Source organism: Mycteria americana, chromosome 9, assembly GCF_035582795.1.
Source record: "Mycteria americana isolate JAX WOST 10 ecotype Jacksonville Zoo and Gardens chromosome 9, USCA_MyAme_1.0, whole genome shotgun sequence".
NCBI lineage: Eukaryota > Metazoa > Chordata > Aves > Ciconiiformes > Ciconiidae > Mycteria > Mycteria americana.
The window spans coordinates 25,642,940-25,670,461 of NC_134373.1; the positions used below are offsets into that span (position 1 = coordinate 25,642,940).

Consider the following 27,522-nt stretch of genomic DNA (forward strand, 5'->3'; position numbering starts at 1 on the left):
AATACTGGAGCCAATACTGTTTAACATCCTCATTAATGATCCTGGACGATGGGACAGAGTGCACCCTCGGCAAGTTTGCAGAGAGCTGAAGACTGGGAGGAGGGGCTGATAGGCCAGATGGTTGTGCTGCCATTCTGAGGCATCTCGACAAGCTGGAGAGATCAGCCAAGAGGAATCTCATGGAGTTTAATGGTGCTGGTTGTGGCTGGGATAGAATTAATTACCTTTATAGTTGCTAGTATAGGGCTATGTTTTGGATTTGTGCTGAAAACAGCGTTGATAATACAGGGATGTTTTAGTTACTGCTGAGCAGTGCTTACACACAGTCAAGGCCTTTTCTGCTTCTCTCCCCACCCCACCAGCGAGCAGGCTGGGGGTGCACAAGAAGCTGGCAGGGGACACGGCTGGGACAGCTGACCCCAGCTGACCAAAGGGATACCCCACACCATATGACGCCATGCTCAGCATATAAAGCTGGGGGAAGAAGAAGGAAGGGGGGGACGTTTGGAGTGATGGCGTTTGTCTTCCCAAGTTACTGTTACACGTGACGGAGCCCTGCTTTCCTGGAGATGGCTGAACACCTGCCTGCCCATGGGAAGGAGTGAAGGAATTCCTTGTTTTGCTTTGCTTGTGGGTGTGGCTTTTGCTTTACCCATTAAACTGTCTTTATCTCAGCCCACGAGTTTTCTTACTTTTACTCTTCTGACTCTCTCCCCCATCCCACCGGGGGGGGTGAGCGAGCGGCTGGGTGGGGATTAGCTGCTGGCTGGGGTTAAACCACGACATTAACAAAGGGAAATGCCAAATCCGGCACCTGTTGAGTAGCATCCCCACACATTACTAGGGGCTGGGGACCAACTGGCTGGGAAGTGCCTTTACAGAAAAGGACCTGGGAGTCCTGGTGAACACCAACTTGAACATGAGCCAGCAATGTGTCCTTGCAGCAAACGTGGCCAACAGTATCCTGGACTGCATTAGGAGGAGTGTTGCCAGCAGGTCGAGGCAGGTGATCATTTCCCCCTGCTCAGCACTGGTGAGACACATCTGGAGTGCTGGATCCAGTTCTGGACTTCCCAGTGCAGGAAAGATATGGATTTATTGGAGCAAATCCAGCAAAGAACCACAAAGATGATTAAGGGACTGGAGCATTTGTCATATGAGGAGTGGCTGAGAGCTGGAGGAGAGAAGGCTCAGGGAGATCTTATCAATGTATCTAAATACCTAAAGTTGGGGAGAGTAAAGAAGATGGAGCGAGACTCTTCTCAGCGGCATTCAGTGAAGGAACAAGAGGCAATAGGCGCAAACTGACATACAGGAAATTATTTTTAAACAGAATAAAAAGGTTTTTTACTGTGGTGGCGGTCAAACACTGGAGCAGATTGCCCAGAGAGGTTGTGGAGTCTCCATCCGTGGGGATATTCAAAATGCAACTGGACAGAGCCCTGGGCAACCTGCTCTAGCTAGCGCTGCTCCAAGCAGGGGGATGCACTAGAAAATCTCTAGAGATCCTGTGATTCTTTGACTTAGTTACTTGGAGTCATTTCAACAGCATCTGAGTATTTCTTCCAGGTTCACTGGTTGTAAAGAGATTTCTGATGTTTCCAAAGTTTGTGCATGCCCATGGGACCTAAATATGGGCCACAGGTTCCTACTGGGGCAGTTAAATACTGCCTATGATAGATCCAGCCCCAGGTTATTCTGCATGGCCAAACTGTTTCAGCACTGTGAAACACACACAAACCTTAAGAAACTTGGGGACTTCATAGAGTGAAGTGCTGCTGTTTAATAGAATATATGTAACAATTGATGTTTTAGTACTATGGGTATATTATTGTCCCCCAAAAAGAAAAATAAATGTAGATGTACTCCTTAAAGAAACAGGGCTACTTAATTAAGCATGAATTAAATAGATTGCTAACTAGAAATCTATATGCAGTTGCATTTTCTTCACTACTATAACCTTTTGTTCATTCTCCTTTTTTTTTTTAGAATTTTGTGATTTACTTTGGTATATTGAGAATAAATACAAATCAAAAAGAGATAATAGTATGGTTTAGCTATTGTAGTGATTATATAGTATTACTATCTTTTGCCCCCCCTTTTTTTTTTGCATTTAAAAATATGGTAGAGGTACTCATGCAGTGTTGTAAAGTAAGTCTTCCACAAGGTACCATAAAGAACAGGCTTACTCCTTGGCAGCCTCAGCAAAGGAAAGAGAGTGGGCTCAAAATCAAAGCGAGGAACAGGTTCAGCTTGGACAGGACTGGTGGTCTCTACAATGGGAGTATGCCATACACAGAGGCGATCTCTGAAGTCACCAAATCCTGAAGGCTTTATAGTTTAAAATCTACTCTGAAGTTTTGTCTAGAAGCTTATTAATGGTTAGTGCATGTGCAGAGCACTGCAGATCTGAGTCACAAGGGTTCTTTGCTGTTATGTACTATCTTCATCTTCCACATTCTCCCTCATGTATTCTGCATCAAGCACATGAAACCAGCTCACCAGCAGTACTTGTGCAGTGATGAAAAGCTGACAGCAATGCTCTCCTAGTCTCTCCCTGATTTATCCATGGTGTCAAGCACAGAGAGAAGTTCTATAAACTCATTTGTATGCACTGTCCACCCACAAACTTTATCTCAAGTTGTGTGAGTGTTGAGTCACAGACAGGTAGTTCTTGTTCAAGTCCCAGCTTCATGTAGGCTGTGGGTAATAACAAAAGCTATTTCAGTCTCACTCTCAGAAATAATAAGAGTAAGGTACAAATAATTTCTTTACAGCAACCCCCCCTCAAATCAATAGAAAAATGCAAACAGCAAGTTCCAGTTAGGAGTGCCTGCTTGATTTGTTCACCCAGTAAGAACTTTCATCCAGATCAAGAAATCACCAGTGGACCATATCAGCCAGATCACCCTTGTCCGCATGCTTGCTGACCTCATCAAAAAACTATCTAGAGGCCTAGATGGTAAATACTATGTTTAGAGAAGATGTCTTGGCACTGCCCAAAAAGATCATATTTACCCGGGTGCACACTAATTCTCTCCTTTATCGCAGTTTCTCCTGCTTTGCCTGGCACTGATGTTAGGCTTGCCAGCTTTTAGTATCGTCCATCCTGTCCCCTCATTTTGCCCTTGGAATCTTTTTTAGGGATTGGTGTCATGTTGCCACCCTCCAGTCTCCGGGCACAGAGAAACCTTGAAGAGAGAGGTAGGTCCATTAGCAGATCTGCTATTTCTTATCCGCACTCCCTTAGAAAGCGTGGGTGTCTATCAGACAGTCCTGGGGATTTGTTACTCTGCATATTTTGGATTACAGCCTTTCCAAAGTATGGAGATCACCTGCTTATTCCAGTGAACACATGCAAATACATCATTTAGCTTCTCTGCAAATGTTTTGGACTTTCCTCTTTTTTACTTTGCAGTTCTCATTTGATCCGTCAGACTCGGGCGGGCTTCTTGGTCTTGATGTGTCTAAAGAAGGATTTAACATTAGCTTGGATTCCTTTTGCTAGCTGCTGTCACATTTTTATTGCTCTTTCACTGTGTTTTCCTTTAACATGTCGCTTTATGCTCCTTTCTGTCTTTTTCATTTGGACATGACTTCAAATTCTTGTCTCTAATAATCTATCCTGCGGTGAGATGATTATCTGTGCCCACTTCCTTTTACCAGTTCTCAAGCCTTTAGTAGATGGCATGCACTGATGCTGTGCTGTGCATCCTTCAGGAAATTCAGTTCCACCTGCAAGAATTTACTGTTCCTAGCTGCTCCTTTTTGTTTCCTCTTCACAAGCTTTCTCATTTCTATGTCTCTGTCCCTTCTGAAACTGGGTGCAACTGCCATGAATGCTTGGCTGTTGTCAAGCCTGTGAGAACTTTGAATATAAACACAGGAACAGCAACCGTAAGCTGAAGATGTAGGACAAGATCTTGCACATTAATGAGGACCAAATGAAGGGCTGCATCTCTTCTGTGGCTTCCTGGTCCAACTGCTCTGTGAACCAGTATTGATGGAGTCTAATGTAGCCTGTGTTACATTCCAACGCTGCAGTGTCCAGACAACATGGGGGTTACCTGAAGTACAGTTTCGGTTGTATTTCCTGCCCTCTTTGCCCGTCTGATCTCTCTTGGCATACCCTCTCTGTCCTTCTGGTGAGGCAGGCAGTCTGTAGACTTAGTACTACATATGCTTAAAGCTGGCGTTTCGGCCCATGCAGATTCTGTGTCACTTGCTGGGTCCTTACTCTGTTCATTTGATTTGATTATAAGATCTCGCTCATAAATTTCACTACTCCATCACTAGCAGAGGTGACTCTTACCTTTTCTGTATATTTTATGTTCTGGTACTGTGACATCCTACGTGTGTCTAGCATGTCATAGTCTTCACGTAAGACTAGGCATTTGATTTCCCTCAATTTATTCACTGGATTTTTAGCATTTGTGTTAAAGTATGTGTCGTTGCAGTGTTTGTGTTTCCTTCTTCATCTCCCATTTGAAAGGCACTCTGTTTTCCATTCCTTATTTCTGCTCTCTGGCCTCTCCTGCACTCAAAATGGCACAATTTCTAAGTCTTTGCTGGTGGCATACTGAACTGTGTGCTCTCCACACCTGCTGCTCTTCAGTTTATAGCTTAATCAATCACAACCCTTAAATGCCAGCAGTTTAGCCCCCAATGAGCCCACCCTTTCCACACAGGCTCTTTTTATCTCAGAAGTGCTCCCAAGTCCAGATCAATCTGAAATTTTGCTCTTTATACCATCCTCTCAGCTGCACGTTGAAAGTTTGCCTCTTTCTGGTCACACATAAGACAGTGGGGGCATTTTGGAGAGTGCTGTTGGAGAGGGTGTTATCTTCATCTTCCCTTCAACAAGCTGAATTTTGCCTCCAGAACATCATGTGAGACTCAAACCCACAGGTATGAGGGTCTTTTTCCCAGCACTTTTATGGAACAAAGCAGAACTGCTTTGCATGTTTAAGGAAGAAAAAAAAGCTTTTTCATTTAATTTTAAAAGCTCTTCCACCTGAATTAGTTTTTATTTGCTTAAAAACATTTCCCACATTATATCTGATGTTCTTTTAAACCATTCCTCCAAACTAAGTTTTTTTGCAACAAATGTAATGTGGTACAATATATTATCTGAGTTGCCAGCTCCCACAATCATAACTTGAGTAATAATCCTGCGCTGGCACAGTCACAACGGAAAACAGCTTTTGAGGAGATTGAGCGTACTAACACTGCCAGTAGAACTACCATGCCGAGGCACAATTTCCATTAAAATCACACAGCGCAGGTGACAGGGACCCTTTCTTAAAGTGCTACAAAAGACTATCATTTACCACTTAGTTTATGATTTTAAGCGGTTCTCTCAATATTAAAGTACCGCTTGTATTATTTTGTTGTTGTTCCAGGAGCACGTAGAGATCCCAGCAGCAGTCACAGCCGAACCAACACACAAAGACATTCCCTGCTATAAACAGACGAAGATGCAGAGCGGATGTGTCCACACTCCTTTCTTTGTCTTATTTCTCGAACCTGTTTCTAGTATTTCAGTAGGCCCTGTCTAATCTGAGTTTGAATACACAGCAGGACAGAGCCAGAGGCAGCACTACAGAAGCTGGCACTGTCACATTTGAGTAAAAAAAGAGGTTGGTATTAGAATAAAGGTTTGTAATTCCTTTTGTTATTTCTGGAAGTTACCTACCATGTTTCTGTGTAGTGGGAGAAACAGAACGGTCTCTAAAATGCTATAATAACATCTAGCCTATTTATTATGAATGATGACACTTTAAGAGAGTCAAATGTAAGAATCCCTAACAATAAGAAACCCTTCAAACACAATGAAAAACTCAAAACCTTGGAACTCATGCCAAAGCTTCATATAGAGTTTGTTAAAGAGATGTAAGAAATACATAAAAATTCAGCTGAGAGGCTGTGTGATTTCATCTTAAGTTTACTGTGCAATACGACAGTTTCATAATGTGCTAAAAGGTTGGGCTGCTGCCACTGAAACAGGAAATCTAAAGCAACAACAGAGAAAAGCCATCTTCTTTTGTGTTCCCTTTTTGCTAAAAGTGAGATATTCTTTAATGTTTAAAAATAATTAAGTTCTCAACATCCAGTTAAAAAAGCAAGCCAGCAAATAATGTAAGTGTCCATGGAGAAAAGACCATCCAGGTGGAGTTAATGCAAAACTAAGTCAAAGTCATTGCTTAAAGACCTGTCTGGATATGATCTCTCTGTATCCAAATCAGTTGCTGGATGCTTGTCACCTCCCCTTTGAATTTTAATGATTTTTTTAAATGGCCATATATGGGATTAACTCAATCAAACCAAACTTGTGTATATGTCAAAAAAGAATCATTTGGCTTTTAGCCACACTTAGGGTAAAAGTTGCAATTGTCCAGATTTCTTTTCCATTAAACTACCTTTAAACATGCCCAGGGCTTATATTTTAAATGGTTAGCAGGCACTTTACTCAAACCAGAGCCATGTTCTAATATTAAACTTAGCAGCAGAGTCTAGGTAGGACTGAAATCTTTGTCTGCTGGCTGCTTCGTAGGCGCCATGACTTTCTCAGAGGAAGTCCTCTGCCTCAGGAAATAACTCTGCTCCTGCAACTCTCATAAGCCCTCATTTGTTTGGTGGGGTTTTTTTGTTTGTTCGGTTGGGTTGGGTTGGGTTTTTTTCCCTGTAAGGGCCTGGGTATTGCAAACACCAATGTCGCAAGGTGGAAAATGTAATAAACAACTAGTGTTCCCTGTTCAGATGTCACAGTTTCAAAGTCACTGCTGGGGGGAGCAGAGAAGAGCAGAAATTACCATCTCCAGAGCCTCTTCCCACTTTTGGGAGATGCTGGAGGTAGCAAATCCTTTTCCAGCATTCCCTTTGTGCTCACTGGCATGTGGATGCACTCAACCTAGCCAGAAAAACTGGATTACAGTGTGTTGATTGTAAAAGAGGGAGGAAGGTTGCTCATGCAAAGTATCTATTTCATGTGGTGAGCAGAAGAGAGATGGGGTGGAGATTTATAGATAGACAGGTGTTGACACTTTCTGCAGGTAATGCTATTGTTATAAACATACAGGCATAAAAGCAAAGAAATTATCTGTTGATGAGCAAGAAAGACTCCTGCTAGAAATACAAGGCTCTTAGTCATGATGTTGGCACCTCAAATGGCTTTTTTGACTAGAAAGGCAAAGTAATCTGCTTGGAAGCAAGAAGAAAGGCTGCTGTGCATTACTGTCAGCTCTGTGGTTGGGTCCCTCCTGCATCCGAAATTCTGTATTTGATTTTCTCTGTAGGCATGGTTGAAGTTTGCTCCACTATTAGTGCTGCTCTGCAATGAGCTGCAGGTATTCATGGGGACATAATAACATTTGTGATGTGTAATACAGAAATTGTTCACCAATTATGCTGTGAGTAATGCTGCTGTGCAGTTCACGTTAAATGCAGAAGCCTCACTGATAAAGCTAGGATAAATCCTTTAAGATGTAGGCTTTGGCATTGTTAAAATTTTGATACACTTTGGTACAAACCCACTTTTTCAATTAACAGAAAACTGTATTAAAGTTCCATAGGTTATCATATGACATACACTGATTCTGATTTTTTTCCTGCACTGTTCTTTCCAAAATACTGGTTGGTTGGTTTGTTTTTGTTCGCAGAGTGATTGCTCCCTTTACAGCCATCTTTCTCAAGGAAATATTTGTAATCCTCCTTTTTCAAATCTGGCATGGTTAAAACATGAATGACAAGAGGAGGCCACAGGAGAGATTGCTTAGGTCAGAGGATCAGCAAATTCAGCAGAGAAAAGGTTGTTCCAGATACTGCCTTTGAAAGCTAGCTCCATTAGGAAGAGATGTGTGGGAACTTTTCACCTTTTTGGGGCTGAGAAAGACGCTTTACCATGGGGGCGGAGAGGAATGAGATGACTTTCCAAGTTCTACTCTCCAACTGCATGTAGCCATGTTATGCAGAACTAATACCAGAAATAGATACCAGTTGTATAAATGTTGATGTTGTCCTGGTTTCAGCTGAGATAGAGTTAATTTTCTTTATAGTGGCTGGTATGGGGCTATGTTTTGGATTTGTGCTGAAAACAGCGTTGATAATACGGAGATGTTTTAGTTGTTGCTGCACTAGTCAAGGACTTCTCAGCTTCCCATGCTCTGCCAGGTGCAGGAGAAGCTGGGAGGGGGCACAGCCAGGACAGTTGATCCAAAGTGACCAAAGGGCTATTCCATACCATATGACCTCATGCTCAGTATATAAAGCTGGGGAAGAAGAAGGAAGGGGAGGACATTTCGAGTGATGGCGTTTGTGTTCCCAAGTAACCATTACGGGTGATGGAGCCCTGCTTTCCTGGAGATGGCTGAACACCTGCCTGCCCATGGGAAGCAGTGAATGAATTCCTTGCTTTGCTTTGCTTGCGTGCGCGGCTTTTGCTTTCCCTATTAAACTGTCTTTATCTCAACCCTCAAGTTTTCTTACTTTTGCTCTTCCGATTCTCTCCCCCATCCCACCGGGGGCGAGTGAGCGAGCGGCTGTGTGGTGCTTAGTTGCCAGCTGGGGTTAAACCACGACAGATGTGCACCAGCTCTCTAGGGAAATAGACGCATGTTGACTCTACTCAGGTGAGGAGTTGGCAGCCTGGAAGTTACTGGTGGCAACTGGTAGTCTTGCAATGGACATGGGGGCTGGCTTTTCTGGGTAGGTTGTGTGGATTTCTGGTTGAGCTCTTGGGATACAAGATATCAAAGGATATTTTCCAGTGCCCAGATCCTCCCAATTCCTGTAGCACTAGTCTGTGCGTCAGTGGTCCTACAGAGACCAGTGTTGTCACGGTGGGTTTTGTCCTGCACAGGCTGCCAGGTAGACTGGCAGTCCTTTGCTTTAGCGGGGGACTGCATGGCATCAGAGTGCACAAAATTTGGTTAACCACAGAGATACTGTGCAAGCCCACTGAAGGGTTAACAACCACAATTTGCATATTAGCTTTTAATTGATCGTTTCCACAGACCACAAAACATTGTACCGCAACTTATTTTATCTTAGTAGAAGACAAAAAAAAAGAGAAAGAAACAACAAACAAACAAAAAAAGTATTTGTATTCAGGCTTTTTTTAAAATGCTCTTGATATAAAAAACAGTGAAACTACTTGTTTACATGCGATTTTTTAGTAACTTCCTATTTTTTAAACTTCTGTCATCAAAGCACTGACTTCTTGCATAAAGCACTTTAACCAAACAGTTGTAGAGGTGTGAGTTTATACACTCTTCTCTGTCTGCTGCTTGGCTGGGGGCAGATGGAAGGGATGTGTTTTGGTGGGATCACCAGGGCTGTACATTGTGTACCTCCTCTTACATTAATGTATGACAGAATTTAAGTGTAGGGCATGCACATGCACACAAAACTGAAACTAAGGCACCAGTGCAAACAGCGATCTTTCCTATCCTTGGGCATTCTTTAATTTTTGAGTCAGGATCATGGTCTGATCCTGTGTTATCCAGCATAGTATTTTATAAACAGATAAACAAAAAAGGACCTCAAATTGGAAGTGCATATTGGAGAGCATATGTTATATACATTAAGATACCTTAAGAGAACCTCCCCTCTATTAATATACATATTTGATACATGTTCGCTATATAGGATGCTGTTAATTTCAGAGTTGCTGGTCTATGTTCAGTAAATATGCACTGCATGGTCTTAGTTTCAAGGTTAAACTCTTTACTACTCTCCATACCAAAACCGGGACAGTCAGGTATGACACTGAAAATAGCACGTATTCGCAAAGGTTTGTGGGGATGCAGAGATTCACACCTACTGCTTCTTGTTATGATGTTTTATTTAAACAGAGACACACCATCCCACCACGTATTTTATTTTACTTTCAATAGCTTGCTTTTGTATCAGGCTCACCAGTGGGGAATTTCTGCCTCCCACTCTCTATGTGGAGACTTTAAAGCTTCGCTCTTCCAGAAAACGAACCATTTCTGGTAGCACAGCTTCCACTTTGCTGCAGCTACGGACCCCTCTCTGCCTGAACCTGATTTCTGATTTTCCAAATAGCTCCTGCCTTGGCAGCCAGATCTTGCTCTGCGGTTTCCAGCAGGAGAGAACATTTGCTCACTTACAGATGCCTGGTTTTGTTCACTATCTTTCCACCCAATTCCCAGCCCGGCACACCCTCAACTCCTGCGTTCCTCGGGTGTCCAGATTGCTACATGATGGGCACATTTGAAACACGTAAAACAGACAGCACATTGCTCTTCTCATCTTTATGAAAATCTAGTATTTCTTTCCCTGAACGACTGCTCCTCCAAGTCTAATCAAAATAGATTTTCCTAGCCAAAAATCTTTTTTTCTTGTGACTTTGCAAGTGCTTTCTTGCACAGCTGGGGTTCGAGCTATACAGCCTTTCCAGGTCAGCACCGAATCACCCAACACGCAGCTATAAACAGACACGATTTTATTTTGCATAGTTTCTGTCAGTTTTCCTTCTTTCTCTTTTCCTCCTTCAGGCCAACTGTTTCTCCGCATCTTTGTGTTTTTATTTTTGGTTTCTGTAACTTCCTGTAGCCAGCATCATAATTTTCTCAGCAACAGTTATTTCAGCTCATCTCCTCCCCCCCCTTCCCTGGCAGAAACGGATCAGACAATTGCAATTTTAGCTGCTAGCTACCAGAAAACTCTTAGAAAGTACGGCAAGGCTGCCCGGCCCGCTTCTGCTCCCTCTTCAGCTTCGCAAAGGTCCAGCTAGCCCCTCCGGGGGATGAGGATCACAGGGTAGCGTTTACAGATTTATTATTTGATCCATTTTTAGGTGTTTTACTTCAGTGTCTGCTATTGTTTATGATTTTTGGTTTATATTCTCTTCACTTTTTGCCTTTTCTTCACTTTTAGCACTTATGCTTTCACTTTCTTTCCCAACTGAACTTCTAAAAACTTTTTTTTTAGTTTTAACTTTGATTACCATGCGATAATTAGGTCTGCTTTTCTATTTTTTCTTCATTTTTCCTCGGGTTTTCCTCATTTTTTTCCTCCTTCCTTTTTTTCCTTCACTTTTCCTCTTTTTTTTTTCCCTCTCCTCCTGTTCCCTTCACTTCCCCCACGTTCTCCTCACCTTTACTCTTACTTCTTCACTTGCGGTTCCTCTTTCCCTTTCCTGTGTACCGCTCCCCTCAGCGGCTACCTCGCTCCCGCCGGGGCCGGCCCGTCCCCGCCGCCTCGACCCCTCACGCCCGGCCGCCGCCCGGCCCCGGCCCCGCCCCGCACCTCGCCGCAAGCTCGGGGCCGCTCTTCTCCTGGCAACAAGTGACGCTCGGCGGGGCGGGCCAATCCGGCCGGCTGCTCGCGGTCCCGGCCAGCCGGCGTCGGGCGCGACGCTCCGGCAGAGCGAGCCCGGCCGCGAGCCCGCTCCGCGCAGCCTGCGCGCCGCGCCGCGGGAGGATGGCGCGGGCGGCGGGGCTCTGCCTGCCCGTCTGCGGCCTCGCCTGGCTCCTCGTCTGCCGCGCGGCCCGCCCGGACCCCTCAGGTAAGCCGGGCGCCCGCTTTGCGAGGGGGGGACGGGGGGGAGGCGCTGCGCGGGTGCGCTGCAGAGCATGGGGCGCGGAAGGCCCTTCTCCGCCCCGGCGGGCGCCTGAGGGGGAAGGCGGCGCGGTGACGGGCCTCCCGCCCCGACGGTTCCCGGCGCCCCCGGGCGTTGCGCTGGGTGGCAAAGTCCAAGTGCGTGGAAACAACGTGGGAAACTTACAAGGAGGAACGAAGAAGGAGGAAAAAGCCCCAAACCTCCCTCCCGGACCGTGCGCTTCGCCTGCGGCGTCGCGAAACCGGCCGCTGCCCGCCGCCCCCGGGTGCCACGTTCCCGGTGCCCGCGGTGCCGGGGGCCGCCCCGAGTCGGGGCGGCGGCGGGCCGGCGGAGCGGTGCGGTGCGGTGGGGCGGAGGCGGGCCTTCGGCCTCTTGCCTCCAGAGGAGAAATAACCCGAGCTCAGGCAGGTCCCCTGCAGGGCGTCAAGCCGTCGTTTTTATTCGCTGCTTTACGCGCAGAAAGAGGAAGGAGGCTTACCCTGCCTTTCAGAAGGCAGGTGGAAAAGTTTCATGTTGAGCAAATTCTTGCAAGCCACAGCCGCTAGCTTGGTGAGAGCTGCTGGGAAACAAGCGCTTCACTAAACAGTTGGACCTCACGTATTTTATATCCTATAACAGTAGCAGGCTTGGTTTTGTAGCTAAAGACATCAGGTAAAACTTCATGGCCAGAGTGTTGAACTGGAGTAATTGAGCACTGGTATTAATAAAGTGCTGTACAGAGAGATTTGGTGAGACAGTAGCAGTAGTTTTTCTGGGGAAATTTTAAAAAGTGGTTTTCTTCTTGATGTCAGAATGAGTGTTGTGTGGGAAGATATGAAAGAAGAATGAGGAAAGGGAAGATCTGAGAAGAGGCTGAGAACATGTCACAAGAAATTGAAAAGAAGAAAGTCGGGGGGGGGGGGGGGGGGGGATAAAAAGCAAAAAGCAGATATAGTGCTGAAAAAGCACAGGCTAAAAAGATACCACAAAAGCAGGTTTGGTTGTTAAAATGTCTTTCTTAGTTAATAGGATGAAAGAGACGGTTGGTTGCAGTGTGCTATTTAGAAGAAGTCACTCCAGTAGGTGGCTGACTTAGAGATTCTTCTTTACAGTTTGACCAGCTCAGTACTATTTAGATACTATTTGGCACTTACACAGTGGAAAATTCACGAGTATACTGGGAAGTAGTGGTAAAATTCACTGCATAACATCACTGAATATTTTCCTTGCTGTTCAGCCAAACCTATTATTAAGTCATATTAAAAAAACGCAGTAGGAATGTGATTGACAGTGCGTTACTATTAAATACAAAACACTACTCAGCAGATTCCTTATTTAAACAGCAGAGTAATAGCCTTGTGGGTCTGGGACAACCGAGGTCCATTTCAGCCTGGTTAGTGAAAGCTTTATACTGCAGGGCCATCTTCATTGCGGCATAGAAATAGTTTTAGGGCATTTTTTCCCTTCGTTAGCTTAAACCTACTGCCACTTGTCAGAGGTGTTCTTATACTGGCAGAGGTGTCAGCTTGTATCAGTAGGGTGATCCATATCTTTTTAAAATGGTATACTGTGCTTTGTCAACTTTTTTTTTTCTTTTTAATGACAAGCTACGTCACAGCTGAAAATGAAACTAGGGTTCCTCTATCATTTTAAAAATGATACTCCTAAACTTTGTGTGGCATCTTTGGTGGGATATTCATTCTCAAACTCATTTTCTCATTTTATCTCCCCTCATTTTATCTCCCCTCATTTTATCTCCCCTCATTTTATAACGACTTTGAAAGAGATCTTTTCTTTTTCCCCAGAAGTAAAGAGTACTCACTAAAGAGCAGGAAAATGTACTTAACGTGGCTTATAGGAAAGAGGTAGTATAATGTACAAACAGCAGTTGCTGTACTTTTCTGGTGGCATGTCTCAGAATGTGATTACACTTTTAAAAATAAACTTCCTGTGAAAGTGATACTGAATCATACCCATATGTGGATATTTGTTTGTTCTTATACAGGCAATGATGCTTTTACCATTCGCCATGACACACTGAACAAGTGCATACAAGTTAAAAACTCACGGATAGTGATAGATGACTGCAAGGAGACAAGTGAAGCTTTATGGAAATGGGTATCCCAGAATCGCCTCTTTCATTTGGGGTCCAAGCAGTGCCTGGGACTTGATATATTCACCAAATCACTGTCTCGCCTGAAAATGGTTGATTGTAACTCAGAACTAATGCTGTGGTGGCGATGTGCTGATGCTTCCATCCTTGGTGCATCTCAGTACAAAGTGACTATCAAGAGTACCTATGTAACTGCAAGCATAAATGCAACAGACCAGTGGAGAAGCAACAGTTCCTCTCATGATATATGTCGGTATCCTTACCGTGGTAAGTTTGCACAGGGGTTTTGAGGATTTCTGTTTTTGTTAAGGGCTTGTTGCTGTATGTCTACGCCAATAAATTCTTAAAATTAATCAGATAAAAAGACTGATCAGTAAAGCAATAGAATGTTTTGCTGTAGAGTGAGATTGATATTCAAGTATGAAACTTTAACAGTTTTTAATAAAAAATAAATATGCACAACTGCAGAAGTTGTGTTATTGAGTGGCTTTCTTAGCATGTTTAAATCCCTCCCCCCATATTTTAGTGAGAGCCTATTATGAAATATCAACCACCTTCTGTCAGAACTGACGCTGTCTTCTTCACAGTGATGGGAATTTTGCTGTTAGCTCAAATAAGAGGAGGATTTGAGGATATTTTCTTTGCTGGTAGGCTGTACAATCAAATTCAGTGCATGCTGCTAGCTCGCAGCCTGTTGGACTGTCAGGAACCATCCATTTGCTTTGGTCTGATAGTCTGTCCACTTGCTGTGGAAGCCAGTCTCATCTGAAATCTCATGCTTGCTGGAAGAAGTGGTGAAAACTTGCTTTACCATACTTAAGAGCAGAATTTTCTTTGTATTTGAATTGTTCAAAGTGGCCAGCCTGAAGAGCCCAGTCAGCTCCAGTTTGAAATGTTTTCCCTCTTTTGTATATGTTGATTCCTAGAGCCTTGTTCTGTAGCACTCTGCGCAAACCACCTGGATTTCAGCAGGGCAATGTATTTATCCCTAACTTACCAGGAAGGGGGAAACAAGTTTCTGCTGTGTTATGCCCCACTCAGAAGAAAAAGTACAGAAAAATACTTTCCTCTCATTTCTTTCAGTTCTGGCATTGCTGTATATTATCTGTAACAAAAAGATACGGTGTTTTACGACCACAAGTGCAATTTGCATGCTTTTAAGTTAACTATGTCTGTACAAGCAGAACATTGGTTTGCTGTCCTTTCCTCCTCTGGTCAACTTGTATCTACTTCTTTAATTTTTTTTTTTTTCCTGCAGAGGTTTATACCAAAGATGGGAACTCCTATGGAAAACCCTGCACGTTCCCCTTTCTGTATAATAAGACGTGGCATCATGACTGCATTCTGGATGAAATGCATACGGGTGGGAAATGGTGCGCCACATCTGAAGATTATACTCATGATGGAAAATGGGGAATCTGTTTACAACCAGGCACGTTGGGTTTCTAAATAGATGTCCTAAAAGCGTTCTGTCACTTCACGTCTGTATGGCTCCACCTTGGTGTAGCACGTTGCTGTTAAGCTGGGTAAAAGCAGGTCCCTTTTCTATCGCAGTGTTGACAGGACGATCAGCACACACTTACTCTGCAGTATATGTGATTACCAATATAAAAATCGATAGACCTTCAGTATTATAATTATTCTTTTGAAACTTTCATGATGTTTCAGTATAGTTGTAGTTATAAGAACCTTCTGCTTCCTTTAAACAGAGGATGGTTGTCATGATATCTGGGAACATGATCCGGGGTCTGAAAGTTGTTACCAGTTTAATACACAGTCTGCTCTTTCTTGGAAGGAAGCTTATATTTCATGTCAAAGGCAAGGGGGAGATCTACTTAGCATCCAAAATGCATCGGAATTAAGTTACATACAAGGTAGGCGTAATTATTCACATAGGAATATCAGGAAATCTTGAGAAATTAACATAAGTGAAGACAGCATTTTAGTTTCTGTCTTAAAATTCTGGGTTAAAACTTGATTGGACTTAAAATGCATTGGTGCTTTCATTTGTGTAGCAAAAATAAGCTGCTAATCTCACTTTAGAGGTGTTTTTTTTTTTTTTTAATTTATCTGTGTGACTTCATTGTAGTGGTTAGCTGTTGTCCATATTTATAATGAGGAATGTCCTCAGAATCTCAAATATGGGCCAGAGTGGCAGTTGATGTTTTAGCAGCATGTTACCCACTTGTTGTTTTGAAATCATCCTTGCTGATGTTCAGGCTTGGCCTGGAGGAATTATCAGTGTGCCTTTGGGAATATAAAACCAAAGGACAAACATCTGAAGCCACTGGGAGGGAAGACTTGTGTGGGTGAATTCCTCCTCAGTTCAAGAAAGGTTGCATATCCGATTATAGTAGCATGTATGCCCTTTCAGATCACACTTTTAATTTAAAGGAGACCAATAAAGGATAAGCGTTTTATACTATTGTTTTCTTCCAAAAAATAATAACTTTATCTCCAGCTAAGGATGACATCGCTGAGATCTTTTGGATTGGCTTAAATCAACTGGACGTTTCTGGAGGTTGGCAGTGGTCAGATCACAAACCTTTGAATTTCCTCAACTGGCATCCAGGTAATGATGTTTCTGGTGGCATTAACATTATTCACAACACAAACTAGTATTTTGCTTAGCTTCCCCCCCCCCCCCCCCCCCCCATCAGATTTCATTAAAACAATCATTGTTGTTCCACTTCTGTTAAAAGTTTGGAAGCATCTTTTCCTCCTACCCAGTGAATCTTTCTGCACTCGTTCTATGTTTATGGATGATTAGGTTAATAAGTCTCTAAAAAGGTAAAACTTAAATAGTATCTTTGAGGTCCATTTTAGTAAAGAGTCTACAGCTTCCCTAGCTGCTCAATTTCTCCTCCCACTGACAGAATGGCATTGACTTTCCTCAAATATTACAATTATTGGTGTATGTGCAAGAACTAACATTACTTAGAAGCCCAACTTGTGTTTTTAAACTTCAAGGTTGCTTAAATTTGTTTCAAGTTGAAGATGAAAGAAGTATAAAACCTTTGAAAAAACCTTTTTTAATTGCTCCCAAGTTCCTAGTAGAATTGGTGAGAGTCTTGTTTGTTTGGAATCTTCAGCATGTATTTGTAATATTCTCACGAATATGCCATGGATGTGTATACGTGAGAATCCTGGAGGAATAATAATCAGGAATACTGAAGGTAATATTGTTCTGTCATTCAAGCTGAATTTGACCTTTTTGAAGTGGAATTCTCTTTTTCCTTCAGTTTCTAGAATAGTGCTGCAACATGAGTTCTGGGATAGATAGGAAGTGGTTTCTGTTACTTCTTTGAAAGCTTTACTAAGAAATTTCTGTGAGATTTTCCAAATGTGGTCTTTGTTTTGGAAAGATGAAGGACTTTTCTGCTGCTTGTACTACCGGCTGCACGTTCTTCTGGAACTGTGATGACACTGTTGGACTGTAATGCAGAGCTGGAGACTAGACTATCCCGAGTGACAGTGGCATAATGTAGTCTGCAGTTATGGCAGACATACTAATGTCTGCCCCTCTTGGGAAAAATATTTGCTGTTATCTAACAGGAATTTTGCTAGCTGCAAGTTGTGCCCATTACTTCTTGTCCTTTCACTGTACACCTCTGAAAAGAACCTGGCCTGGTCTCTGTTGTACTCTCCCATGAAGAACTAAGATCCACCCTGAGCCTTTTGTATGTGAGACTGAACGAACCCAGGGCAGGGGTAGCTGGGGTGCTCTGTGTAGAACGTAGCTCGGGTTTGCGTTGGGGCTCAAAGAAAGAGAAAGCCAAAAAGTACCATTGGAAAGGGGCGCCAAGGGAAGCTGGGGACTGCAAAAAAGAGTTCTTCTCTGTGATATTTTTAATTTGGGGCCTTGTCTCAGGTTTCTGTTAAGGTAAGGGTTATGGTTAGTGTTGAGAGAAAGAGTGCAGAGCTGTGTTTGGAGTGAGGCTGGAAAGGGGCTGCCAAAGGAAACTGAGGGCTGCAAAAAGGGTTCTCCCCTGAGATATTTCTAGTCTGGGAAAGTGCTCAGCCAAGGGTTTGTTGTATTGTAAATAGAACATTCCTCCTGGTTCTATGATTAAACATTAGAAAAGAAGTCCAGATTCCTTGATTCTGTAACTTTCTCTCTTACAAAAAACTTTCTGCGGGACCTATGGTAGGACAGGTGCCTTCACTCAAAGCAAGTTATGTTCTTCAAATACAAGGTGCTGTACTATGGAAAGTATATTATTCTTGTATTGAAAAGCAATAGAAAAAAGAAGCAGTCACTACCTTACTGTTTGATAACTTGTGCTCTTCTATTTTTATTTGTTCCTGTCTATAGATATGCAGAGTTTGTCCCCGTTGGATGGGACTAGCTGCGTGGTGATGAATGCTGCCTCGGGTCAGTGGCAGAGTTACCATTGTGAGACTCCACTTCCATATGTTTGTGAGAAGTCACTCAGTGAAGTTTCAAGCCTCCCAGGTAGGACAACGTGCATTTTTGTATGTTAATATGAGTGTAATGTTGACTTACAGAATCTTTTTTGCCCTCCCCAAGCCTTCTTAGGCATCTCTGCCAAAACACTTTCACAACAGCTTTGGGTTTTTTAGCGGAGCGGAAGCAAACTCTGTATCTTCAGTGTCAAGATGATGCATCACAAACAGCTTTCATTTTTTGCAGCTTTCTCATTCATATGTAAAGCATTTCCCAGCACAGTCCTGCCCTTTTCATCACGTTTTCCTCCATGGTTTGTGCCTTCTTTCATGTGCTACTGGAATTCTGGAACTGGCAGTTACACCTCAGACCTTTCCATCTCTGCTTTAAGCCCATTTCTCTCACTCTTGGTGTGTATTGACATACAATGGGACCTACCTGGGGCTTGGATCAAACTCTGTTGAATTCAAATAGAAGTAGTTAAATGGCCTTACTATCCTTTGAAACCAGGCCCAGCACTGCAAATCAGAGTGCAAGAGTTGGTAGCTTGCCCAGTGTATAGTCTTTACTGGATCCATAACAGCTCTTAGAAGATAAAAGTAAATAATACAGTAGGAAAACCAGAACAGTTTAAAGCTTTATTCTCTCCTCCCCCCCCGCCCCCCCCATACAGTCCTTCAGTTTTCACAGGGTCCAGCTGTGACATATAACTGCTTCCACGCTTTTGGCCATTTACCTATCCCTGGGTGTCCAGCTCTTCCCATATCCTTGGCCTGTTCTTGTTCTTCCATGTGTGCTTTGGCCTTACCCAGTTTCCCGGGCTCATGCTTGTGGGGCTCTCACGGGAAAACTTTTACTGGAAGATGATTGTCCTTGGATGAGGGGGAGGACTAGGGGATAAGAGGGATGAAGCAGTGTCCTGGAGGTGGAAAGTGTCATGGAGCATCACTGGCTAAGGCACATTCTCTTTGGCTCCCCCAGGGGAGGTGTGTGCCTTTGAGGAAAAAGATTAGTAAGCAGTTTAAATTTAACTAAACTGGTTCCAATTTTTAAATGATCCCTTGAAAACTAGTTGTCACTTAACCATCCTTATGTGTTCTCTGGCTCCTCAGTGGGGTATGTGGAGTTGTTACCAGTGTTTATACAGTGTTTTGTTGATTAAAAACCAAAATTCTTGTGATTGGAGTATTTTATAGTGTATTTTGAACCAGAAAGGTTATTAGTATATACCTTTTCCAGCACGCATTAAAAACAGTTTGAATTCTTGAATGTCTCAGTTTTCAGAAGAAAAAATATTTAGAACTAAATATTTGTTTTATTGTGAGCTATTCAAAATTGGTCTTATGCATGGTGCTGTGTATAGATAATAATGCCCTATAAAAGTGCAAACCCCTGCCAGAACAAAACAAGTAACTTTTTGTTGAAGCTGCTATCCTGCAATCAACTAACTTGTTTTGCCTTTAATTGCTTTTGAAATCTTGCTTACTGTTACTTCCGAACCTTTCACTTACACTAAGACCAGCTCGGTGTAATGCATTCCAGCTTTTTACTTTCACTCCCACTAACTTCTTTCTCCTTCTGCCTACCTCATGGCCCCAGAATATACTAATCCCCATAATGCTGCTCAGTCAAGTCTATTTGCTTGACTAAATTCTGACCATTTCTTGAAATATTAGCTCTGAAGAGATGTGAACACATTCTGATCACTACTTTCTGGCTGTTTTCAAGGTGCTGCCAGATTTAAAACACGAAGAAAATGCCAACCCATTACACTAGCCAATGTAAAACAGAAGTCTCTAATTCCATTTCTCTTCACTATTAGAGTTTTGGAGACACTTGGATACTCGCTGTGATTTGGGCTGGCTTCCCCACAATGGTTTTTGCTACATGCTGGTAAACAACCAGGCACCTTGGAGTACGGCAGAGGAGTTGTGCAAAGCAAATAAGAGTAACCTCATCAGCATACACTCATTAGCAGATGTCGAACTGGTTGTTACAAAGCTTCATAATGGTGAGTTGGGATACTTGTAAAGGTCAAGCACCAAGTGCTGCACACCGCACATTACAAACCGCTTTCCACGTTCTAGCATGTGATTGTCATAACCTCTAGCTTTTAAATGAAGGTGTTAGCACTAGCCCGGGTACAAGCGCAGCATTGAGTGTTGCTGTTCAGGTCCAGTCCCTCTGTATTAGCTCTTGTTTTGGTTTGCTCTTATTTATTTATTTATTTATTGGGCTAACCTACTTCTAGTTGCCTAATACCTTGTGTCTAATTTTCTCATTCAAAGAGAACTGTAGATAGTTGGGTCAATATTTGTCTACTGGGTCACTGAACTAATAAATGTTATCTGTACTCTGTGGTCTTATGTTTTTGTGTGCACTCTAAAAATTAAATTTGGTTGAGCTTTTTTTGCTTGAGTGTTCATTATTTCTGGGTGGTTTTTTTCCGTTTGTTACCTTCTCTGTGAAGCTTATTCACATTCATGAATATAAGTTAAGAAACAAGATAACAAAAACATACTGTAGTCGTCTCAAATCCCCTTTCTCACTGTAAGAAAAAAATTGTGGCATTTACGGTGTGCAGTATAGTGATAAAAACGTAATTTTGCTGATGTCACATTCCTTTCCAATTAGTTTGAATATTATTTTGAAACTATGGTGTTGTCCTAATTTTAAATTACAGATGCTAAGGAAGAAATGTGGATGGGTCTCATGAATGAAGATGTACCAACCTTGTTCAAATGGTCAGATCGCTCAGCTGTGGTTTTTACGTATTGGGATCAGAATGAACCAAAAGTTTCTTTTAACAGCACTCCTAACTGTGTGTCATATTCAGGCGAGGTAGGAATACAGTGTTGCGTTTTTCTAGGTTTTTTCCATCATAGTAGAGGCAACACTGATGGGTGTGAAAGTCAAGGGGAGGGTAAAGCAGGTAACTGATTTTATTTCTGGAATAATCTTTAAAATACAGGTGATCATTTTTCCACAAGCAAATTTCTTAAAATTATTTAGCTGACACTTGGTAGCTGTGTACTGCAAAGAATGGAAGAAATTGCTCACAGCACTGAGACTGCCTCTGCTGTTGGCCAGCCAGTTGTCTCTGTCACTCTGCATTTTGGGTTACCGTATTCGTATATAATTCTTACATGTCTGTGGCAGAGAGCTAGGAAGGAGGTGGGCCGAACTATTGAAAGGAAAAGCTGGGTTCAGTCATCTCCAGGATCAGTCTGGGGGACCTGAGGATGGGTAGTGAGATACCTCAGTAAGAGAAGAGGAGAGGACAGACAGTGGGGGGATACAGTACAGAAGAAGCAAGGGGTGGGTGAGGGAAGGAGGTCACAAAGAGGAGTGAAGAGGGTAGTAGGCTGTATCTCATCTCCCAGATTCAGTAGAGAACTGGGGCAAGCGTCTGCCTGCTGTGCTGTCAGGCTGGCAGTAGAGCTCATGTGCCCAGCTCCTCTGAGCTGCCTCCTCCCTGCCTCTGCAGAAAGCTGAGCACACCCCCTGCACCCGTTCCCTCCCTGATCTGAGAGAGTTGGCACGACCCTGGCCTTTTCTTCCCTTTTCAGATGTGATCCAGAATCCTCCCATCTCCACATTTGTCAGCTTTCTCTCTCCCTTCCAAACATGCACCTATGCATATAATCCAGGGCATCCCGCCCCCAATGTTTTTGCTAGAGGCATTTTGGCTTTCCTCCTTATGAAAAGTCAGCCCCTGCACTGTGGAAATTGAAAGATTTTAGATTTTTAAATACTTTTTTTTCCTTTCCTTCTCACAGATGGGACAGTGGAGAGTCAAATCCTGTGAAGAAAAATTGAAATACGTATGCAAGAAAAAAGGAGAGATTTTGAATGAAACAAAATCAGATAAAAGTTGTTCATTGGAAGAGGTAATAGGAAGTCTGTATTTCTTTTACTTTCACTTGGTTCAGAAACCTGCATAAAATTGTTTATTACTTCTACTTCCCATTTCCTTCTTGCCCATACAATAAAGTCTACGGAACATTTTAGCTGAAAAAGGACATTTATGTAGCATGAGCCAAATTTCAGATTCTCCTAAGCAGGCTCTGGATGTATTACCGCTCTGTTTATTGATGAAAGTATTATGAACTTGCACACAGGAGATGTTGTGTTTGAAAAAAAATAATTGCTTTTAATAGATATGTTACCGCTAATGCCATTTGCTCTGTGGTTTTCGCTTTAATTATGTTTTAAAATTTAGGATAAGCACTTTGCAACATAATCTCATTTATCAACCCCTGCATATCTTTAGGTTTCTGTTATGCTTCACTTGGCTCTCATTTTTGTTCTTTGACTTGAATAAAGGTGGGGATTTTTTTGGTTGTTTTGGTTTTTTTGGTTGGGTGTTTTTTGGTTTTTTTACAGTATAACATGTTACAGCATAAATAAGGCTTGAAAAGAAGTCTTTTCTGTTTTGAACAATCTTGGGATGGTATTACTAGCTACTTCAGAGTTTGTTCTTTCAGTTTTGTGTGGCATATTGCCTGCAATAGGAAACGTGTTTACCGCTTATCTTTCTTTCTGCACAACCTCAGAGTATTTTTACTCTGTCTCTTCAGAGACTGCCAGCATGTAGAAGTTACAGCTGTTTGTGCTGTTCAGACACCAGTGGCATTGGTAGGCTAGCGAAGAGGTAACACATTAATGTTCCTTGAAATTTCAGTGTAAATATAGGGGAAAAGATTTGAATAATAGAGAAATTTTGTAAGTTCACACATTTTTGGTATAAAATATTTTTTTCAGAAGTAAAGAAACATTAGTAATGCCCTCTTATTATTCCTCTGTTTGAATCCTGGCGTTGGTGGAACAGCATGAAAACTCCTATTGTTTTGAATAGGACTAGGCTGTCGCCCTTGTGTTTCTCTCTCTAAATGCACATAGCAGTCAGAAGACTCTGCACAGTTGAGCTAAAACAGTGGTGTATTTTATTCCCATGGTTGTATTATTTCTTAGAACCGTGAATCTGAGAGTTGATGATACTGGACCTTGTATGTGATGCAGTGCATTTCTTTCTTGTGTATGCTGTGCTGGCTTGTGGGCACCAACCAATGTTAGCAATGATTTATTTTCTCCTGTAGATAATGCCTTAATTAGGCTGTTATGTATAAACGTGGTTTTTGTTCTCTAACCAGGGGTGGGAGAGACATGGAAACTACTGTTACAAGATTTATAAAACGGAAGTTTCATTTGGAGCACAGTGCAATCTTACAGTGATGAACAGGTAAAGTGCATCTCTCTAATTTATGGCATGTTTTACAGTATGAACCTGGAGATATAGTCAGAGATTAAAACCTATGTATGCTAATTAGCGGTTTATAAAGAAAAAATAGAGATAGAATTGCTTTTGCAGAGAACTAGCAAACCATGTTTTTTCCATGGTGTGACAATGGTGAACCTACAGTGTAAAACCTTCTTGGAAGTATGTGAATTCCCAGCCTGCTGACTCCATGTTGAATACAGGACTGCCTGGACAACCACTTGAACTAACTCATGTAATAATATGTCTAGTTTTCAAATTGACTCAATAGTTTCAGATATCTTTCAAATATTGACTCAAATTAATCTGTGAATTTTCAGATTTGAGCAAGAATTTATAAACAGTCTAATTAGAAAACACACCAAAGTTGAAGAAAAATACTTCTGGACTGGTTTGCAGGATATTAGCCAATCGGGAATATATTCCTGGGGTACAGTGGATGGGGAAAAAACTGAAACTGTGACGTACACTAACTGGAATTCCTTGCAACCAGGTAAATTTAACGATTAAAAAAATATGTAAAAATACTATCATTTTACATTGAGTAAGCATTGGAGTACCATGTTACAGAACTCCAAGGGTGAAATAAAACAGTCATTCAGAAATCTATGGATTTTTTGGAAAACCAGCCAATAGTTTTAAATATGTCTTTGGTGGCTTACATCTTAGAGTTTTCAGGAGGATGTGTGGCCATGCCCAGTGGAAAGTCTCTCGGAAAGTGGGAAACGAAGGACTGTAAAACCACTAAAGCATTTTCTATCTGCAAAAAATATATCGGGCTGCCCAAGGAGCCAGAAGTGCTTCCAAAGCCAACTGATCCCTGTCCCCCTGGGTGGCACAATGGATCCGGCCTTGCCTGCTATAAGGTAAAATGTTATTCCTATTAGATGTTAATTGCTCGTTACTGCCTTGCAGCAAGTGTGTGATTAGGCATTTTGTGGCTTATAGCTGCTCTGAAGGGTATTTCAAAGATGTTTTACACTGGGAGGAGGAATTCATGTTGGTTCAGGCTGACTGCCTCCAGATGTTCTCATGCAGTCATCCTCTGCCGATTCCTGAAAGATGCAGTGTGCCTCCCCTTGCTCTTTCTGTGGCCAGCTCTGCACACCGGCGCTGAGTGGGCGACAGCATTCACCCGTGCGGCCATCTCAGGAGCCTGGTGCTGATGGAGCGTGCCGTGCCTGTATCCTAGCCTGCCTGCCATCATCTGGCACACAGACACACCTGAATAGGGAAGGAGGAGCGCTTTGCATTGCCTTCCCTTGTCCTTTTCCTTTCTATACTCTTAAGAGTGTAGATAGGACAGGTGGGATTTTCTCTGGTTTGAATACGGATATCAAACTTTATCAAAAAAGTGCGGTCTCAATTGTATTTTACTGTTTTTGAAGTAAATAGTGGAAGTAAGCAGCCATGCTGTTAGCTGGAATGGCTTAACAAGTTTGTATTTAGAAATGCAGGGTTTTCCCCTCCTATTAACAATCAGATCAAGTTAAAACTGAGCCTGTTTATTAGATTTTGTTCATTATTTCTGGACTCAGCGTCCGCAATGAACTGTGTCTTGTAAACAACTCGTGTAGCAAAGTGGGGAAACCCAGCTTGAATAACAAGGCTGTGGACAAGGATCCTGAAGGGATGGGTCTAGCTGATGTGCAGCATAGCTGTCCCATGGCTGATGGGATGTGACAGCTGGCCCTGGCAGTTTCTTCAAAACTCTTGTTGACCAAGTGCAGCATGTCTGTGCAGAGAGATCTGGCTGATGGGAACTGGCTTGGACTGAAGTCAAGGGGATCAAGTGGACATGTTAGCTGAGGTGTATGAGCCAAGTACGCAACTCTGATACATGCAGGTAGCAAAGGCTGTGCTGAAGAACTTTCTGCACCTGCAGCACCCAAACGGGCCCGGTTTCAGTGAAAATTGGGCTTTGCGGTTCACCAAAAATTTGCAAGAACAACATCCCTTAAAACCTGTAATTTGGCTTGCAGTTTTGGAGTGAGTTTGGTCTTGTTTAGTAAAATCTTTCTGGTAAAGAAAAACAGAGAAAGCCTGCCATATGGAGTACGTTGCATTTGAAACAAATTTTGTCAGCTAAACTTCAGAGTCTGGCTGTTGTCAAACAAACTGGAAAAAAAAAATTGCTAAGAAGTCAAGCTCTCTCCCTATGGAGAGAACTGTCCAACAGGGAAAAAAAACGATTATTCATTCCTACCTAGGGTGGCCATATTTGAGTAGTACAGGAGTGTTTTAAAAATGCTGTCATTTGTGTCATTTTCTCTCTGATGTTTGGCTGTTGTGAAGTTCTTCCACAGTGAAAGAGTGCTGCGAACCAGGACCTGGGAAGAGGCAGAAAGGTTCTGTGAAGCGCTGGGAGGCCATCTGCCTAGTTTTAGTCACTCAGAAGAAATCAAGGCACTTCATTCTATCTTGAGGAAAATAATCAGGTAACAAACTAGCCATGGGCTAAAATATTGATTTCAGTTGCATTCTGCGGTAGATAGCAAATGCTGCTGCTGACCCCAAATGGCAAGTATGAGATAGTGTACGGTGACTGTGTTTCCCACAGTAAAAATGGCTAGATGTGGCATTTGAACTGCTGGTCATGTCACTGCCTTCCTGGAAAATGTCAAGGGAGTACAGCTTGGGCAAATGTTTCACATTGCTAGAGGCAGCACAGGAAAAGAGAGATTTGCTTTGAGCATCTTCCATTACATGAATTTAAGTCTGTGTTGTTATAAGTGTTTCCTTCTTTGTGTTGAATTTTGGCACAACTGGGTGATAGTTGTTTCTATTCTTTACTGATACGTTCTTTAGAGATGAGTTATTATTTCAGTTTTTTAGATAGGTCTCATCTTTATTCATGAAATGCTTCCTGACTAAACTGGGTGCTATCTTTTGAAAACATGAATAATGTGGTGTCCAGCAATCTGGTTGGCACGGATCCCATTTGGCATAACTGCAATAACACTATATGGGCATTAGATGGGTATGTTGAGTTTTCTGGTATCAACAAATTAAATGCTACATAATTTATGAGTCTAAGGCTCTATTTTTAATCAAAGGAACTGTCACTGCAGAGCTTTATTAGGCATTGGTGTGATGTCAGATCCTTGTGTAATATGTTTTTTTTTTGATTGGCAGCCTGGTCTTTCAGAACTTTTGCCAGCTTAAACTCAAATGTTGCCAGTTACATGATCTAAATTTTTTCATCAACAAACTAAATCGGGATTATTTCAGAAGCTGCCAACGTACAACACTGTGATTAAATTTTGAAACTTGATGACTGAAGAGATGCTTGACTGATTCTTGAAAACCCAGTGAACTTTTTTTAGAAATGCACAAATCATGAAAATTACTCAATGTTTATCTTAATAAGAGACAAAAACAAACTTGTATGCTCTATATATAGATGGTTTAGCTTGTATAAAAGTCACTTGTGACTTCTTTGCTAAAGTGACTAAAGTCCCTGAAATAAAAATTAGTGCACAAATTATATTTAGCTATAGATCTTATTATACTGTAATTTGCAATTACAAATTTTATTTTAGTGTACCTAATCTACTATGAAACATGAATAGAGAGGTAACTTATTTTATTTTCCTACAAGTACTTGGAACTACTTTTCAGCTTGCAGAATGTCTCAGGTATTAATTATAGTTAATAGCCATTTTTTGTTAGGAGTTTAAAGGTGGAGACTTTTCCTGTCTTTCCGGAAAGTCAGCTGACACATGATGCTACTGCAGTTCCCATATTTCAGAAAACTTGAACTTAGCCTGGAAGGACGAAAGTCCCAGTACTTCGGTATTATTCAACCAGAACTTAAATAAGGGGCAATATATTGAGCGCAGTATGTAAATAAAGGGCAATATATTGAGCCCAGTATAAATTGACTTTGCAGTCAGTGTTGCAGTAACTGCATGTGTCAAATATATAACCCAAACCACAGTATTTTCATCTGGGTCAACCCCTATTCAAGCATTGCAGAACTTCCTGAACAGAAATACTACATGTTTGATATTGCCTGAAGTCTTTTAAAAAAATGTTTGTTTGCTTAGATAGCGTAATGAAGTGTTTAAGTTCGTTATGCTAGTTATACTTTTAAATTACTCAGAGGTGGTGATTATATAAAGTATTTTGGAGATCAAGAGTGAAGGGTGGCTTGTCTG

At 42.1% G+C, this 27,522-nt stretch overlaps 1 protein-coding gene across 1 annotated transcript in view; it reads left to right on the forward strand.

The window, feature by feature from the left end:
- Positions 1 to 11,352: 11,352 nt before the first annotated feature.
- Positions 11,353 to 27,522, forward strand: part of LY75 (lymphocyte antigen 75) — a 48,164-nt gene continuing 31,994 nt past the window's right edge. Inside the window, exons 1-13 of the mRNA XM_075511409.1 lie at positions 11,353 to 11,530; positions 13,569 to 13,943; positions 14,935 to 15,108; positions 15,386 to 15,550; positions 16,138 to 16,248; positions 17,992 to 18,132; positions 19,907 to 20,095; positions 20,768 to 20,925; positions 21,864 to 21,974; positions 23,238 to 23,326; positions 23,683 to 23,855; positions 24,032 to 24,228; positions 25,658 to 25,800. Of these exons, the coding sequence (XP_075367524.1) occupies positions 11,446 to 11,530; positions 13,569 to 13,943; positions 14,935 to 15,108; positions 15,386 to 15,550; positions 16,138 to 16,248; positions 17,992 to 18,132; positions 19,907 to 20,095; positions 20,768 to 20,925; positions 21,864 to 21,974; positions 23,238 to 23,326; positions 23,683 to 23,855; positions 24,032 to 24,228; positions 25,658 to 25,800 (2,111 nt within the window). The 5' untranslated portion in view covers positions 11,353 to 11,445. The remainder of the gene's footprint in view (positions 11,531 to 13,568; positions 13,944 to 14,934; positions 15,109 to 15,385; positions 15,551 to 16,137; positions 16,249 to 17,991; positions 18,133 to 19,906; positions 20,096 to 20,767; positions 20,926 to 21,863; positions 21,975 to 23,237; positions 23,327 to 23,682; positions 23,856 to 24,031; positions 24,229 to 25,657; positions 25,801 to 27,522) is intronic.